The sequence below is a fragment of the Montipora foliosa genome, chromosome 6 (genome assembly GCF_036669935.1).
Source record: "Montipora foliosa isolate CH-2021 chromosome 6, ASM3666993v2, whole genome shotgun sequence".
Lineage (NCBI taxonomy): Eukaryota > Metazoa > Cnidaria > Anthozoa > Scleractinia > Acroporidae > Montipora > Montipora foliosa.
In genome coordinates, this window is record NC_090874.1 from 64,286,956 (window position 1) to 64,306,204 (window position 19,249).

Genomic DNA, 19,249 nt, shown 5'->3' on the forward strand with positions numbered 1-19,249 from the left:
TGCTTGTAAAAAAGCGAAAAGGAGAGGAAGGTGAAATTGCGTTGCTGACGCTCTTAACGGACGGAGCATTATATATATTTATTAATGGAATGATTGTTGTTTTTACTGACGCTTTTTGAAATTTGATTATTTGTGCGTAGGTTTATATGGGATTTTGATAAAGAATTTTCATTATATTATAAGAGACAATTATAAGAGACAATGGCTTAAATTATAGATAAATACACTTTCAAATCATTTCATCATACTCTATTTTATTTGAAGCCTTTTTACCTCATTAGCAGGTTAAGAAGATGTGCCACATTTAAAAATCATACAATAATAATCATGATTTTAACATCTTAGCCTTATCTAAATCACTCCATCAAAGATATCTTGGAAGATCAGTTCTTGTTCATCTGCGTCACGACCCAATCGCGAAGATAATTTACTCTGGCATACACTCCATATCTTTCTTTAGCGGCACATCCAATTCCCCAGCTGGTCACACCGTGTAAGCTGTAAGCACCACTGGGACCCTTGCAGACCATGGGGCCTCCACTGTCACCCTGGCATGAATCAGTACCTCCTTGAGGGTATCCCGCGCAAATCATGGAGGCGTGGATATCCGCACCTGACTTCTTGTAGGCCTCTTCACAGTCTTTTTTGTTTACTATAGGGACCTTGGCTACTTGTAGTTTAGCGGGTTGCGGTCCATTTGACTTTATTGTACCCCAACCAGTAATCAAACAAGTTTTTCCATCAGGGGCGTCGGTAGATGGTAAACACGCGAGGTTAGTGTAACTGGAATAAAAAAACAAACATGACCTTTCTCACTCTTTATCTTTTACGAGATAAATGCTCGAGAACAGACCTGACAAGCAGAAAGCTATGCCAGCCTTTCTTTTTTTCTTTCTTTCTTTCTCTTTTTTTTTTTTTTTTTCTAGAAACTGCAATAAACAATTTTTGCGCAGTTCAGCCTGAGTGAAATCTAACGGTCCTTTAGACTGCGCACGAGTCCCCAAATGAAACTGACTCATGCCCTTAACCGTGATCGCAGATAGCCTTATAGAAGCATGTCATTCAAAACTGTAAAACCTCTCTCCTATAGGTCGTGTTAAAGACGCCAAAAGAATCCTTCTCTTGGTTACCGTCTGCCATGGGAGAGGTCCTGGGAACCAGGTTGGGAACCATTCCAGTTGTTGTTATATTAATTTATTATTACTGTTGTTGTTGTTGTTGTTGTTGTAATTTTTTTTGTTTTTGTTTTAAAAAGGAAACATGATCAACTTACTCGTCTAATGTGGCCTTTCGCTCAAGCTTCAAAAGTGCGATATCGTGACTCATTTGAACCTGATTGTTGTACTTTGGATGAATAACGATTTTCAACAGATTGAATTTTTGTTCAGTATTTCGAGGTGGATTGCCCTCGATACGTTCATGAGCTCCCATTCTAAAAACGAAAAAGACAAACATATAAATATGATAGCATGAGTATTTGAACCATAAATCTGAATAGAAAATAAAGATAATATATCGTTATAATCAGGATTTTCAAATGCAACTTTTGATGGCTAAGGTGTAATAACTGCACCCGTGGAAAGAAAGGGACATATCTGGTACAATTTCGTGAACAAGCATGCGTACTGGGTCTTTGCCAATGTGCGGTCTCATAACAGGAAAAAAGACTTCGTGAATTCAGTAAATTCGTAAATTAAGAACAGATAATTTTAAGTGGAAGTAGTACTCTAATCCGAGCGGTCGCTATTCTTGAAGATGAGGCAAAAAGCAATTTTAATACTCTGAAAACCATACATGTTAATGTGCGGACACAGTGATGAGTGGTTAGCGCGCCGTACACTCGCCGAAACGGAAAGCCATTTTATAATTCTCCGTTTTTCTAAGTGCTGAATAGTTAACAACTATTCACCGAAGTGGTGGTGGGTAGCGGTGGATATTTACCGAGCCGCGAAGCGGCGAGGTAAATATACAACGCTAGCCACCGACACTGAGGTGAATAGTTGTTTTAGTATATACTAAAACAGTGAGATAATATACAGCACAAAAAATTAATTTGGAAGTTTTCTTCACTTGTCACGGATGCAAATCGGGACGCCATTTTTTCCCGAGTTGCTCGGAGGTAAATAGCACAGGATATTCGGAGTTTGACGAGCCAATCAGCCTATCCACTGTTTTAGTATATACTAATACCTGCTATTCACCTCCGAGCTCAGACAATCAGAATGCTCAGAAAGCACAATTCACTTGTGAGGTATATAGTCACAATTATTCAGATTAAATTTTCGACCTCGGATATTGCGTTTCTAGCTTTCTGACTGGCTCACTGAACAAGCTCATATACTATATGACCTAATATGGAAATTGATTGAGAATTTCCCCGCGACAAAACACCTGACACGTTCAGAATTTGATGAAATTAATAAAACAGTTATTCCACTCGCGCTTGTTGAATATGAGACTGGCTCATGGAATAATTTTTAAATATCCACCCGTCGATTTCAGCGACTAGTGTCAGATAATTTCCAAACAGGAGGGTACATATTTTGCCTTCTTCGTCAAATAATCTTTTAAATAATCTCATTGGCCTTGACCGGACAAAATTAAAGAATATTCATTGCGGATCGTAAATGAAGTGAAAGAGTCATCCTCTTTTATTACTAAAATTTATCCTTTTTTCATCAAAGAAACCAGGAAGAATATTTTTACGCGGCTCCAACGGGAGTACTGAGAAGTTATGACATGGGCGAGACGGGTGTAACATTCCACCACTTGAGCGACGAAGAGGAGCTCCAAGGCTCAAAGCTTCAAGTTAATGAAAAAAATGCTTAAAAAGTCTGCGATGATCATTTCTTCGTTTAACGTTAATTTATTGCTCACTGAAAAACGCTGACACGACAGGGTAGGACTGCTTAATATTTTGAAACGATTTTCGTCTTCCACCGTCAGGATGGCCTTACCGCACAACAATGTTCTTAAATCCTGAGCCTTTTACACAGTGAGCAGCAGTTACTACCCATTGTGGGGCAACCAATGTCCCACCACAAAACTGTTGCTCGCTTTTCCTTCTTTGTAACAGCGCCTGCCAGGGGTACTGACCATGAATCGCCTCTTTACCGCCTACAATTCGAGAACTTGGGCCTTTACCACAGCCGCCTGGACAAAAATGCAAAAGTTAAATCATATGATGATGATGATGATAAAAGCGGCAAAGAATTAACGGGATATGCCACAAGGTCTCCTTAGTTTAGGTGATGTCACGCCGGTGTCGGAAAGACTGAACAAACGCGCCTGCATCATACATAGACGGTCAGAAGAGTCAGGGTAACCTAACGGTTATCAATCGCGCCTCCCATCTCCGCCTCCCGGGTTCAACCTTGGTCTTCGTTATGAGGTCGCATATGTGCTGAGTTTCAGTCGTTTCTGACTCTGGGAGTTTTTTTCCCATTACTCCCGTTTTCCTCTCTCATCAAAATGGACTCTCAGTCAGTTCCATCTGTCTGCGGGCGATTACCCCGATACGGATATTAACCTCTGGTATCCTTCCCTTTCATTGAATTGAATGAATAATGTTGCTATTGACGGTTCTGATATCCAGCTGTATGAAGATATAAAGTAGGGAGGATTCCAAGTGCGTCCATCGTAAGTGACGGCTGATATCCTGATATCGTAAAACCCAAACCAAAGTAATTACTTTGGCCAATCAAAATGGACGGAGACAATCCAGTAATTCAATCAAAACTCGAAGTAATTACACGTAGCCGACACAAAGCGCGGGAAAATGTGCACGCGCGAGTCACGATTGGTTTTGGTTTCACTTCTGATTGGTTGAAAAAATGGTGCGAGAACTTTGAACCAATCACTGAGTGAAGTAATGAAAAACTAAAGCAATTCGCTAATAGGCCATTTTACACTTGTTTGCTCAGCGACCTAGCCAATGAATGGCTCCGAGGCTGCCGGTGACCTTGCATTGATACAGATCTCACTGCTTTTTTATTTTATGTAAATTGTGTTGTTGTGATTCTAATTAGTCCGTATTATCATGACAAAAGCACGGAGGTTTGTATCAAAGCAGGGTCACCGGCAGCCTTGCTTCCATTCGTAGGCCAGGTAACTTTGCTACAACTGTAAAATGGTCTATTACTTTCGACATTCAATTGAAAACCGCTCTATCTTCAATTCAAATAAGTGCCTTTCGTGTAGCCTGTTTACTGATTGTAAGATTTCTTGAATCAAGTTAGCAAAAACAACAGCCACGGATACAAATGTTTTTTTCAGTTTATCCCTTTCAACCTCGAGAATAAAAATAGATAACCACCAAAAAAGTTGATCAGGCCTAAACGATTTTTCAATGACTATAACATGATACGTGCGATCTTCTGTGGTAAGCGCCCTCCATCTATAAAAAAGCAATTAAAAGCTTTTCCCATAAAAAGGTGAACAGTTTTCTTTGTACATTAGAAGACGGGAAGAACCGATTTCTGAGTTACCATCACTTACGATAAATGTCTTGCGTCAATAACGCAGACCAAGAATTCCCAACTTATGATCGCGCGACGAGACTACGCCTTAATTAACTTCCACAATTCTTCTCATCATGCACTTTCTGGTTTAATAGCTGTTAATCATTATCATATTCATTAGTAATATGCTACCTGGTGGAACGATAGGTGAGACAGGAGGTGGCGGCGTATTGGGTGGAGGTGTGATGGGCTTCGGTGGTAGGTTCCCCATTCCTTTCTTTATCCAATCGATGAACACAGACACTCTAGCATACACTCCGTACTTTTCTCTGGCAGCGCAGCCATGACCCCAGCTTGTTACACCGTGCAGATAAAACCTGTATCCACAAATGATGATGACAGGTAAATAAAATGACTTTTGAAGGACATATCATTTTATTTACGTATTGGTTTAATAAGCGAACAGGAGTGTTTTATCGGTTTTATTGAACGGTATCAAAAATATTCCACAAAAAGCGTGTCCCTCTGGCCCGGGTTGCTCGAAGCATGGTTAGCGCTAACCAGCGTTAAATACCATGGAAAACTATAGGTTTTGACACCTCTTAACCAACGGTTAGCGCAAACCAGGCTTCAAGCAAGCGGCCCCTGGAGTCCAGACTATTGCGAAATGTGTCAGGAAGGTATTAGCATACAAGAAAAAACATGCCGGGCCTCATTGTTATTATTTATATAAAGAATTCTAAGAGGATAGTTTTATCGGGTTTAAATTAAAGACCATGCACGTGACGTTTTATCGGTGCTTTTATAGGCTGTTTTGCTTATAATTGTTAATGAGTTTTTGAAAGACTGATTGGGGTCTCAAATAAACAATGTTCCACACATATCTGGCCATGTCGTTATCGTGATTATCAATAATTTTAAGAGGGCGCGTTATGCACAGTTTTCTTATAAATCCCCAAAGATTGAAATTTATTGGAATGGAAAAGTACTACAAATTTCTGATATGAACTAAAGACCTCAAATGAACCATCGACCACTCGCGTTTGGAAATTATATTCTTTGGAATTGATTGGTCGACAGCAGTCGTTCAGTCGTCAGCTTCTCAGTCAAGACGAAACAGGACGGTAAATGTACGTTCCAACCGCTCAATTGTCATTTGGTCGGTTGAGTGAAGACTCTAGACGGGACTCACGGGAGAGTTCATTATTGGGCCACCTTTTAATTTTTGGCTACTTATAACACGCATTTGCTATTTGATAGAGGATATTCTTTACTTGCTTTACAACAACGCTGTACAATGAATCTTTCTTACCAGGAACGGGCCATTCGCCATGAGTTATTACCATCCTTTGTTTGTTTTTTGTTGTCATTGTTGTTGTTTTTTATGTTTGTGTTGTTGTTGTGTCTTGTTAACTCGTCTAACTTCAGTGTAACGTGGCTGGTATGATGTCAAAGTGAACAAACGAAAAGACCATCCTTCTTACCTTTCACTGGAACCACTTCCCTGACCACACACAAACGGTCCTCCACTATCCCCCTGACAGGCATCTTTGCCACCTTCTTTGAGTCCCGCACAAATCATGGTAGCATCAATGGCTCCTCCGTAAGCATTATTGCATCTTGCGTGAGAGACAGCCGGTACATCTACTTCATATAAGATGTCAGGCTGTTTGCCCCCAGAACTTAAAGTTCCCCAGCCGGTGGTCCAACACTTCTGCCCTTCCTTGGGGTCGGGGACTGACTCAGGTAGACAAATTAAGTTGACATGACTACAAATGCAACAGAATGAAATCACCATCAGATCGATTTTAATCGAGAAAGTCATCATAAAGGGTTTTCGTTAGCTTTTCAAAGTACCAGATTTGATTGAGCGACTTTCATATGACCTTGAAAAATAAGCGTAAAAACAGAACGTAAACAAAAATGCAAAACATTTAATTGGCTTATCGAACAAAAACAAGCGAGCGCGAATTTTCATAAGCTTGGCGAACACGGGTGCAAACAATGTGATCTCTTCATGGAACTTTCTGGAAAGCGATCGGCATTTCGCTTTGACGTCATTTGAGATGCAGTAATGTGATTGGGCAATAGAACAGTTTACTGCCCAAATTAGCGGGAATAAGGAGAAGCTTTGTTTTAATCTTGCCAAACAATGGTCCATGAAACAAATTGCGAACACTGTTTTCAAGGTCACACCAAAGTCGTTCTAACGAAAGTACCGAAAATGATTATTCTCCCGTTGTAAGGTCGATTGCAAGTGCCTTGGGTGTGAACCCTCAAAGAGGTCTGAAACTCTCAGAAATGCTGTTTACATTCTTGAGATTAGAAAAAAAAAGAAAACTAAATCGCGTGAATGAAATGCCATCAGACCTATTATTCTGGTAAGTAAGCAACTGAATCATGAAGGCGATGTGACTTTTTGTTAATTTGAAGGACTTTGTTTCTTCAGCCCATGGTTTCCTGAGACAACCAAGTCCAAAACGAAAAAAAGAAAAAGGAAAACAAAGGAGCATACAAATTTACAATTCATAGCATCAAAGCACCGGGCGAAACGTCCGGCCTCCGGCCTCAAACGAAAACCCTGAACAATATATATTTTACTATTGCATAGCGGAACTTAAAAGATTTACCTGGGGGCCAAGATAAGTGCATTTAAACGTGACAAGATAAGTCATTAAACTCAGTCCTTATAGAACGCCTGAGCCCGCGTTAAAATCTTGTTGAGCTCTCGGCAATTTCTCTTGTCATGCCATGACGAAATGGCAGTAATTTCTCGTCGAGTTCATCCCGGCACTGAATTCGTTGCATGCGCTCAAGCATATCCTTACGCTTGTCTCTTCCTCTTGCCTTAAGTATCAAACTCCAGTGCGCGCTCTTTCACTTTCCAATAAAGTTTATGTTATGCAACAACACTGGCCGAATTTAAAACTGGAGGCGAATAACTCGTGTATGATGAATGATCCCTCTAAGATGCGGCAGGTCTAATTTGCAGGTAGCGGGTTGCAGGTCATTGTTTCACCAACACAGAAAGTATCCTAAACATTCTTAAAAGCTAACCTTAGGCCTAAAAACTTTTGTTTAGGCCTAATTAGGCCTAAGCTTAGCTTTTAAGAATGTTTAGGACACTTTCGGTATCACGGGTGAAACAATGACCTGCAACCCCCGCGACCTGCGACCTGCGACCTGCGACCTGCAAATTAGACCCGCCGTCTAAGATGGCTTTCGTCACGGTCTATAATTCGTCTAAATATAAATTTGGTGTTGGACTAAAATTCGCCTTCAATTGAATTCATCAGTCAGCACGTCTGTAAGACGAATCAGCTAAAGACGAATCTTGGTTCACAATACGTCTAAACACGGAATTTATATCTAGGCGAATGGCAGACGAAATGTCCGTCTTAGACGAATAATTAACAATTGTTCCATGAACGGTCGTTGGATATGAGATGATATAGCCAACGAGGCGCGTAGCGTCGACTTGGCCACAACCACATTCTCATATCCAACAAGCGTGAATGGAATGATTGTTTTATTAAATTCCTTTAACTCCAAAAGTTTAGAAGGACGAAATTCGAGCAAAAAAAAAACGAGAAAATCCGAGCGAAATCGAGAACATGAGAACTGATGCGATGAAAATGAGAACTGATGCGATGTTGTGTAAAACCTTGTGGTCAGACAGACGCAGACTCATCACCAAAAAATTTTTTCCTGTTCGCGTACTTCTAAACGCCGGAATTGATCCAAACTTTCCACAAAAAGGTTTATCTTTTCGCTATATTCAGACAGAAATTCCTCCTTCCGACGAAAAAAAAATTTAGCATAGCAATGAACGCTTAGCGCAATCAGTTGCCAGGTCAAACTAAGGTATATGCGCTGGTAACCGAGATTCACGGTAAACTAATCAGAGCTCGAGAAATGCATTAACTGAGGTTGAAAATTTAATAATTTGTCTTAGACAAGTTGTTCGTCTCAAGTATAAATTTGGCCTAGCCAGCGAGGCCCATAGCGCCGAGTTGCCTATAAAAACTCTCATATCGATCAAGCGGGAATGGACTAGTTGTTTTATTAATTTTCATTAAATTCTGAAAGCTTGGACACTTGGAAATTAAAGGCAATCAGTTTCCAGCTTAGCAACAATTGACGCAATCAGTTTCCATATTATTGTAGGTCATACGGTATATGAGCTGATAACCGAGATTGAGTGGAACTAATTATCTGATAGAAATGCAATATTCGAGGTCGAAAATTTAATAATTCGTCATAAGGCAAGTTATCGTCTCCAGTATAAATTCGGCCATTATTAATGCTGGCTTCCTGAAAACATGCCAAAAAGGAAAATTGTTTGCGTAAAAGTATCAAAATAAACTTTTTAATCTAAATTGTCTAAACAAACGGGATGGTATCCATTTTTGTCAAAAAGGCGATGTGTTTCCTAACAGGAGGAGGACATTGGGGGTTGCCAAATACCGCATTTGCGCACCAAAAATTGGCAAATACCGAAATACCGCGTTAAAAAACAATTAAATACCGAAATCGAAATGATGTTCTACATTTTCTTCCCAATGTTGTTCTGCACGCGCAGATTACCTTTGTCAGAACAGCAAACAATTGTTAAACGAATCGCGCTTGTAAAGCGTGATTCCGCACCAAAGAGGAAGGTTGTAGAGTTTGTTATTTCTTTCCCCCTGGAGCAACCGGATGTCTGATAATTCCGTGACGTAATTTCTGCACCAAATACCGTGAACCAAAACATATGAGAACTGCTTTCCGTAGGGTTTGATCATACCGCAAATCCGAACTTTTCAGACTACAAATTCCGAAATACCGCGCTAAGAATTAACGGATACCGCATTTCCGCAGACCCCAATGTCCCCCTCAACAGCCGAGATCATTTACCTGCTCAACTTTGCTTCACGACTCAGCCTCACTAAAGCAACATCGTTGCTCATAGTTTGCGTGTTGTAATTTTCGTGGGAAATAATTTTGATAACTTTGAAGTCTTGCACTATTCCATTAGGAATCTCTCCTTTCCGTTTATGGGCCCCAAGTCTGAGGAAAAGAAAAAAATTTCACTAAGTCTGATTATAGTTATAGCTGACAGACAACCATTTTCAATTCAGGGCCTCAGTCCTAAGAGGAAAATTTCCATAAGGTTCGAATCAGTGGAATTTTTATAGGATTTTTATCTGAAGAATGAGGACTCAGTTGTTCTCGTGAGGGAATGTGTAGTATTTGAAGGTTGAGGATGAAAGAGAGAAGTGAATCAAGTGATTCATCGAGTCCTTTCCGCACGGGAACACATGAGCCCAACAAATTAACCTGCTCCCAACTGAGGGGCTTCATAGCTCAGATGGTAGAGAATTGAACCGGCATCACATCATGGGTTCGAATCCCGTTAAAGACATCCGAAATTTTCAGATGCCTATAAGAGACAACTGCTTAAATTGTTCAGATCGTGGTTAAGTGCGAGCATCACTCTCCTTTTCATTAACTTGATCACTTCTGGGATGAGCTTTCCATCATTGCAATAAACGTGAAATATCCGTCTCTTTTACCTGATTTGAAACGTGTTCTTGTTCTCTCGTTCCACGCAATGGGCTGCTGTCAACACCCACTGCTTTGCAATCAGAGATCCTCCACAGAACTGTCTTCCACTGTTGTCCATTAACAGAGCCTGCCAAGGCCACTCGTGCTGCTGCGCTGCGTTTCCACCCACAATTCTTGTTTTGCCTTTTATTCCACATAATCCTGAACATCCAACATAAATGTTAGGTTCTTACATATATGACATAACTAACTTAACAGTACGAACAAGCTCAAGTTTTTGCTATTTACGTTAGATCTTTGAAGACAGTATATTGAAAATTCCTATACCAGGCCTAAAATTGTCTTGTCGTCGCAAAGTGAGAGAGAGCTATAAGTATTATTTTAGGCTCTAATTTCTCCATTCTAGCCCATTTGTCCAACTTCTCAAATCAAGATTCTAGACAATTGACTTAACTTAACTTGACATCTTAATTTAAAGTTGACACCTTTATTAAATTTTGTCCTAATTTAAAAGTTTCACTTAAAATAGGCTGCGAATACACTGCCTCAAATCGCTCAACGGGGACGTTACGCGAAAGAGAGCGAGAGCGCGATGTCCCCGTTGATCGATGTCGGAGGTGGGTGTATTCGCAGGCTACACTTAAAACTGAACCAAACCTGTTTTCCGGCTTTCTCGATCCTTCTATCTTCAAATGTACGTATCGATTTATACTCACATCAAAATACTCCAACAACATCGCAAAACGATGCAAAGAAGTCGGCATTTCTGTTGTTCTTCGTAATTTCACGTACATTGACGCGAAGCGCACAACATTTCCCGTTGAAGCCGATGAATTCAAACCATATAAGTTACAGTGGCCAATTAGATAGGCTCCTTTGGGCATTGTGAGCCAACATTAAAAAATCTATTTTTTTTTCTCAATTCCTATAATCAGTTGAATCAATAAAGATTCAGGTTCACGTTTACACAACCCAAGTGGTAGCCCAGTAATAATCAACGGTTTTTTTTCCAATAGAGTGTTTTCACATGAGGTCACCAAGGCGGCAATGTTGGTGTCCCTAATTAATCTCCTATTATCATGCAAACGTTTTCTTTTGTTTCGGTGGAAAAACAACGTTACTGATTTCGTGCGTGAAAACACTCTATAGTTGTACTTCTTACCGCCGGGAATTGGAGGAACTGGCGGAGTGCTCGGCATTGGCGGATTGGGATGAACTGTTGTTGGTTTCGGCTTGATCGTAGGGGTAACGGCCCCGCAGCTATCCGTAAAATGAATATCATCTATAGCAATATCGCTGTATTTTTTCTTTCCCCGAACAGCCAAAATTTCAATCTGTAAAGTAAATGTCTTTATGTGAGAAAGTTACATGAGAACAATTTGTCGATAAAATGCATTCTTGGGCCATCCAACACTTTACCTTTTTATTCTTTCCTAAGTATCCTGAAGATTATAAAACCTACATCAGAACTAAGCCAGGGAAATGAAGCAGTTGCAAGATATTAAACACACAAAAATTCATGCTTTAACGGAAGTCGAACTCATGACCGAGCTCGGATCTCTATAACCTCTCGCCAACACGAACTAGGGCGTTTTCGATCACCGAAAACGAAGTTTTTGATAAACGCTCTTCAGAGTGTAGATTTTGGAAAACGGATGTTTTTGTATTCGTGTGGATGGGTGAAGAATACGATGACATCATGCAGAGGCTCTTGATAGCATAGAGAGTGCACGCGCACGCATGCTCTATAAGTGGAGGTCCACGCTTTTCGAATAGTTTTCTCATCCTCGTGAAGACGGGCAAATATAAGGCGATAACGCTATGTGTGGACGTAGATTTTTTCATATACAACGTAAAAAATCTCCGTTTTATGAAATATATCGGGATTCGTGTGGAAGGGGCCTCAGACTGAAGTATAAAGCCAACTGGAAAAGGCATTTAGCTTCAGTCATCAATAAGAACCCACCTCACTGTTGAATCCAAGTATTTTCACTTCTGCCTTCTTCCAGCCATCACCTTGCTGTCCGTCAATCAGCAATTCACGATTGCCATCCACGTAGACTTCCAACTTTCCCATATCCTTTCCCCTCATGCAGTACCAAAATGACAAGCATTTAATGCCAGAGAATTGTTTAAGTAAAAGAGAGGCAAAGTCAGATCTGGAGCCTTTCTTTGCATTCATGAACACATAATAACCTGTATGTAAACAAGAAAGAAAGTAACTGCCATATGCAAACCTCGTTGTCAGGGTCTCTCTTCTCGCCGAGAAGAAGAAACACTCTTGTAATTGAGGCAACAATATTAAGACCTCAACCAACTCTCTTATCGTTGATTCTCAATAGGCCCTTTGCAGCTGGCGATCTCGTGGTACAAAAAAAACGACCTACTGGAGAGCAAAGTGCGCATTGGGTCATCTAAAACAAATGAACTTAATTTAAATTTTCTTTATTTTATATGTCCCAGTGCGCAATTTGCTCTCCAGGATGGTTGGGTTTTTTGTACCATGTGATCGCTAGCTACAGCGTCAAAGGGCCCATTTGCTCTGAATTGAGTCAATTGGTGATTATTATCTGAGGGCTGAATGGGGATTCTGGGAAAAAAGGGTGAATAATTTTTTTTTTTTTTTTTATCAGGCTGCGTTGGCCTAAGCGTGTGTACTGAGTGGTCCCTTCCCCTCGGAAGAAGAGAGGGGGCGGGTGTACACAAGCTAGTAACTGGTCTCCAGAAGTGAAGCGGAAAGTCGCTTCAGTTTCGAGTTCAAACCAACTCAGTACGTGATTTTTTCAATCGCTCTTGCTAAACGACAATATTATCGGAAATTCAGAGCAACTAGGAATTCAAGACAAGCGCAAATTCAGAGCAAGAGATCATGTTGGAATGAAAGTTGGGAAGATCACCTGGAAAAATTCAAGCCTTTTTGAGCTTCCCTTGCATCTACATAAGTTGCTCAACTAACTACAATGATTTTTCCAACCTTAATAGGCCATTTCTGAGTTCATGTCTGCCCCCTCTTCAAAGCGAGTCTAAGTGCCAGGTTTTTGTGATGGTAATTAGTTCTACTTTACATATGAATGAAAACTAATTTTCATAAGAAAAACTTCGCACTTAGACTTGCTTTGAAGAGGAGGCAGACGTGAACTCGGAAATGGCCTATTTCATTTTAGTTTGCAGTTCAAATAGAGAAAATTTCATGTGACCTTGAAAAATAAACGTAAAAACAGAACGTCAACAAAAATGCAAAATATTTAATTGGCTTATCGAACAAAAACAACCGAGCGCGAATTTTCATTGGCTTACCAAATGCGGATGCAAACAAAGTCATCTCTCTATGGATCTTTCTGGAAAGAGATCGGCATTTCGCTTTGAAGTCATTTGAAATGCAGTGATGTGATTGGGCAATCGAACCGTTACTGCCCTTCCTTTGCTTGGCGGGAGTTAGGAGAAGCTTTCTTTTAATATTGCGAAACATTGGTCCGTGAAACAAATTGCGAACACTTTTTCAAGGTCAAACGAAAGTCGCTCTATATGAAAGTTCATCTATTCTATAAAAAGTCAGATCATTTGTCCGATCGAATGTTTTGGGAAAGGCCTTTTATGACTTCAAGTAACTGGGACACGCAGGACAATTCGTGGTAAACGGAGATATAAGGTAAAGACAACTGAAAGTTAAATAAAGCTAATTAATACATAAAACAGTCATTTTTTTTTCAAGAGGACTTAAATGCTTTTGAAAGTACATGGCTAACGACGGCCGTCTTTCAAGTTACTTCTGAGCTTCAAAAGGAAATTGCACTGTTATTGCAGAGGACGTGGGCTCGAATCCCGTTGGAGCCACCTGAATTTTTCAGGTTTCTATAAGAACCAACTGCTTTAATTGTGCAGATAGAGCGGTTTTTAATTGAGTGTCGAAAGTAATTAGTGAATTACTTTGGTTTTGCATTACTTCACTCACTGATTGATTCAAAGTTCTCGCGCTACTTTTTCAACCAATCGTGGCTCACGCGTGCCCATTTTCCCGCGCTTTGTGTCGGCTACGTGTAATTACTTCGAGTTTGATTGGCTTACATGATTGTCTCCGTCCTTTTTGATTGGCCAAAGTAATAACTTTGGTTTTGGTTTTACGACACTCATTTGAAAACCGCTCTAAGTGGGAGGATCACTTCTCTCTTTCGTCGATATAACCCGCACGTCAATAGGCCATTTCCGAGTTCATGTCTGCCCCCTCTTCAAAGCGAATCTAAGTGCGAAGTTTTTATGATGGTAATTAGTTCTACTTTACATATGAATGAAAACTAATTTTCATAAGAAAAACTTCGCACTTAGACTCGCTTTGAAGAGGAGGCAGACTTGAACTCGGAAATGGCCTATTATACTTTCATTTCATTTATTCAGGTCACGGGAACAAATGAGCCCAAAAAATTGACCAGCTCTTCATAGCGTTGTACCGGATCTGGATCTTTTTCAGGTGTCCGCTATAAGAGACTATTGTTTTAATTGAGTAGATCGATAACGGCGAGGATCACTTCTCTCTTTCATAATCTTTTTTGTAAGGACCATTTTTATAAGAACTCTCAGGCTGAGATTAACCTGTCGAGTGAATTTTAAGAACATACCCATACCCCTGAGAGTAAGTTAAGAGCGTCTGTTATTTTTGTTTTTGTTTTTTTGTGAGTAACGCAATAAAGGTAAAAGAAGGGACATTCTTTTAACATTAAAGGGATACTCTACACCTCAAAACGACATTTTAAAAAAAGATACCTTATAGTCTGAATAAAAGATATGTGGTTATATGATACACTGAAGGGTAATTCAATTTGTAGTGGAACTTAGTATACCACACAACTTAAAGGAAATTTTAAGAATGCGTTTTATGGCTCAAATCGCAAAAAATAAGAACGTTCTCATAAAAAAGATTGTATTTTTAAATCGTAGAAACTTTTAATTAAAAGGCAAATTACTATGAAGATTGACCCAGACCATTTCCAGATGTGTGATCGCCATTTGGTCCAGTATTTGCTGTAGGGGTGTTTCCTCTTCTTCGAACCCAGTTTATCATATTAAACCGGTAGTTTTTCCAACCACACATGCCATTCTCAAAGTCACAATCTGAAGCAAGAAAGTTAAGACAAAATCAACGAGAGGTTTGTAACTCCTTGTGGTTGAAAGTTCAAGAGTTTTTTACGAAAGCCTTAGCTTGACAGAATATTTTAATTAAACTGTTTGACAACTCTTTCGACACCCCTTTGCTTCTTACTGGAATATTTTATTAGTGGATCTCATTTTCATTCACATGTCACGTGACCAATTCACGTGACCAATCACGTCTCACGCGACCAAGTCACAACGGGCTTGATAGCTCAATCGGACGGTCATAGGTTCGAATCCTGTTCAAGCCTGAATTTTTTCGGCCTCAGTCTTTTGCAATTGTTAAAGTTGCAGACAACTAACTGCGATGATCTTTCCAACTTTCATTTTATTCTATTCCACAATATAATTCATCTAATATATGAAACTTCACATATTCTGAAAGTCACTCAGTTTTGTGAGAACTTGGAAATGGGTTTGATTGAGTGTTCACGTAAACCAAGGCGCTTTTTGGGCATTTGTTTGACGCGCACCATTACCTAGCAAGTCATGGCCAAAATTATAGACACCGAAACACCTTACAGGAAGATTCATCTTGCCAACCACCGACCGCTTCGGTTCAGTTGGTTGAAAGTTAGATCAGCATGCCGGAGTTCGAATCCGGCCGGACCAACACTCAGCGACTTTAAAGAAACTTTCTCTGGCCAGAGAAAGTGCTACATCCGCAAATGGTTATCCTTCTCGGCTAAGGACTATAAACCGTAAGCCCCGTCTCAAAACCCTTATCAAAAATATTTATGTGGGACGTTAAGGACTCCCACACCGTGATCGAAAAGAGCAGGGCACTGTGTTACCAGTATTGTGGTTTGGTCTAAACTTACAATGAGGGCCCCACGTTCATAAGTGTTGTAACACTATGAGGTGCTACTCTCGTTAAATAAAGTGCTCACTAACTCACTTACCAATTTGGGCTCGAGAAACAGCGAGCAGGCTCATCAGTTCTAAGACTACGAGAGCCAACATTTTGATGAACTGGACCCTCGGCAACTGCATACAGCATTTAGCGAGGTAACATTTATATCTCTGAGTGCAAAGAAGAGGTAAAATAAATGCAGCCCTGGAGTGATGCAACAGCAAAGCTGAAAAAATTCACTTTTATCGAAAGGCAAACATTGAGGTGTTGTAATGACGCCTTAAAGAGCACTCGTTGACCTTGTAATTTTCTCAAGTTGTTTACCTTTACGTTGAAGAGTTTTATTGAAGAACGAATGCTTTGTGGATAAATTGATGAGTGTATGCACAAAAGAAAGATGCCATGTCGTGACGTTTACCGCCGTGAAGGCGTGAGTGCAGGAGGTGCGCTGAAATGTGGACCGCGGATTAGGGTTTGAAATCGACTTGATTCAGTGAAGATTGAAACACCACTGTGTTTAAAAGAAATTGTTTAATAATATTAACCTTTTGACTCCAAGGAGCGATCAGCTTGTAAATTCTCCTCACAATTTCAATGAAATGTCAGTCAGACAGGTATTGACAATGAAGATAATTATCAGCTTAAGAGGTGTGATCCAAATTCTCATGACTACCCAACAAAGAAACCTATGGTTTTAGTTAGGAGAATGAAGAAAAATGATCTGCTGCTTCTATTTGCGAGAAGTTCTTTGCATCACTATCAAACCGACATAAATGGTTCACTACAATTTGAAAACAAGTCGAGAACTTTGAACTAACCATCACCAGTAAACGTTTCAGTCTTTAAGATTGAAGTTTCGACTAAGCATTTCAAATCAAATGAAAAACGGTGATCAACAAATTAAGGACTCGCCTCTTCATGAAATTCAGGGAGGTATTCAATCCTGCTTCAAAATAGTGCAGAATTTAATTTTCGAGACATTTCCCTCTCTAAAATCACTTTGAAAATCCTACAATATGATTTTAACTAAAAGTATTTGTTTTAAGAATCTGTAAACAACAGTTATGAAGAAAACAACATATTGTTCAAGACAGAAACATGTTTAAGCTTTGTTGTGATGGGGGCATTAGTTTAACTTCGGAAAAGACAATAATCATTAATGCTCTCGTGTTTAATTTTTTTTCTGAGATGCTAAACAAATGTTTGGAGATGAAAGAGCTTATTATTGACAGTTCATTAAGAGAGCCGAACGAGAAAACAATTAAAAATAACAGCAATGAAAGATGACAAAAAGCTGGCCACATAACATTGCCCAAAATGTCTTTTTTAAAGGTTACTAATCGATCTAGAAGTGAACTCTTGGTCAATCAAACAAATTACAACTACATTCCTTGTACGTACAGTAAGAGGTACGCTCGGCTCATTTTTCATTTACCAATCACATGGAGATTTTGATTTGATACTACATTTTAACTTTTCCCAGCCAGATCAATTTGTGGCTGCTGTAAGCCAAAATAATAAGAAAAGAGCTTCACTCATAGATCTTTTAAGTCCCGACACCGATTTCATTAAAAAGTCAAACGGTTAAACAAGATTTCATTTAGATGTGCTTAGTAGAGGGAACATGCACTCCAATAAAGAAATCTGGGCCAAATTGTTGCAAGTATCAACTATAGCAGTACATTTTTTCAAGAAAAAATAAACTCATTTCGGTACTTGAGAAAAAAGTAAGTGATTTTCACCTTGTTTCATTTCAAGATTTTTTTTTCATTTCAAGTTGCGTTTTACAAGCAACCCCCTAAACTCCGCATTCAGACTATCTAAGAGATGGCTACTCCCGAAAATTGTTAGAAACAAAAATAGGCGATAAAAAGAAAAAGGAAAAGAAAGGAACTTTATTTGAGTGTCTAGTCGTTCTAGCGCTGGGGCGCTAATTGGGGACACTGTAAACTGAAATGAATAATGAAAGTAAATCAAGTGAAATGTCGGTTTTTGAGGAGAGGGGAAACCGGAGTACCCGGAGAAAACCTCTCGGTGCAGAGTAGAGAACCATCAAACTCAACTCACATATGACGCCGAGTCTGGGAATCGAACCCGGGCCACATTGGTGGGAGGCGAGTGCTCTCACCACTGCGCCATCCCTGCACCCCTGCAGGCGATGATTAATTAATTTAAAAAGATCTATTTTTTTCGATGGCGATACTGGGAATAAGCCTACGCTAGCGTTTTTAAAAGAAGTCTAACAGTTGAGCTCCTAATTATTGCTCTGACATTGAGCTGTATGAGACGCTAGGTTCAATTGACAATTGCCCTGCTGTGCTGCTAGTGATAATGGTACATTCTCGCAATCACAGTGAAGAAAGATATCATGAAACACGGTTAAATGAATGAGGAGATATCTTCTTTCAGTGGTACGAAAGGCTTACTCGGAAAAGTACCTTCTTTAAGTAAGAATGTCTTAAACGATTATTTCTAGTAATTGAGCGCTGTTCTATTTTACAGGTGAAGATTCCCTTGAATATTCAGTAACGGACCTTCACTTGAAGGAAACAACCTCCACGACAAACTCGGAGACAAGTCATTTTTTTTTTCTTTTTTTCGAGGGAGGAGGGGTGTGATATACATCAGCGAATCAAACAGTTCAAGAAAGCAAGAGTCAAATAAACAGAGAGATCTAATTGCCAAAGCAGCTTTAAAGCAAGAGATCCGTCTAATGGTTTTTTAAAGTTCTCCGAGGACACACTTACAATGCGAGAGTTTCCATAAGCACTCTAATCAGAGCTTGAATAGCGAAAGGTTGAAATTAGAGGGTGTAATAAGAAGTGCTTCTCATCAATCACAAGACAATCTGCACAGTAAGTTGAAATTTCGGAAGCTTTGAGATCTTCGATGTCTAGAGACGTCAGTTTTGAATCTCTTTACAGTTGCCAGCTAGTTAAACTTGCAACAGCATGTGTTTTTTTCTCTTAATCACATCATGGGAGCTGTCGATATTATACCGAACGGTTATTTCAGTTCGTTTTTAAAGCACAACTTGATAATTCTGAAATTCAATGAGTAGGCATGTAGTATACTTTGCAAATGTTTATTAAGCCCAGCAAGTGAACCCAGCTGTTCTATGATTTCGAATCGGGGTTTCATTGCCATCTTTACATCGGTTCCTTCACCTACAATATTCTAAGGCCGTAAGAATTCGCATTTGCACATTTTGATTATCGGCGGTCTTGGTTTTCAAGAAACTCGT

General features: G+C 39.7%; 1 protein-coding gene across 1 annotated transcript; it reads right to left on the bottom strand.

Annotated features, from left to right (window-relative positions):
• Window positions 1-258: 258 nt before the first annotated feature.
• LOC138008135 (transmembrane protease serine 9-like) lies at window positions 259-16,190 on the bottom strand. Its single transcript, XM_068855353.1, has 11 exons — window positions 16,055-16,190; window positions 14,985-15,113; window positions 11,974-12,203; window positions 11,170-11,341; window positions 10,016-10,208; window positions 9,357-9,509; window positions 5,945-6,229; window positions 4,653-4,837; window positions 2,958-3,153; window positions 1,274-1,432; window positions 259-783 (listed from the first exon to the last, which is right to left on the bottom strand). The coding sequence occupies exons 1-11, from the start codon at window positions 16,143-16,145 to the stop codon at window positions 384-386; spliced, it is 2,193 nt and encodes a 730-aa protein (XP_068711454.1). The 5' UTR covers window positions 16,146-16,190; the 3' UTR covers window positions 259-383.
• Between the last annotated feature and the right edge of the window lie 3,059 nt (window positions 16,191-19,249).

Excerpts from the sequence above, each read along its gene's own strand:
- LOC138008135 (XM_068855353.1), bottom strand. The coding sequence starts at position 16,145 with ATGCAGTTGCCGAGGGTCCAGTTCATCAAAATGTTGGCTCTCGTAGTC. Across the intron at positions 15,114-16,054 it reads TGTTTCTCGAGCCCAAATTG|ATTGTGACTTTGAGAATGGC; the intron begins GTAAGTGAGTTA and ends TTCTTGCTTCAG. Across the intron at positions 6,230-9,356 it reads CGTGAAGCAAAGTTGAGCAG|TCATGTCAACTTAATTTGTC; the intron begins GTAAATGATCTC and ends TTGCATTTGTAG.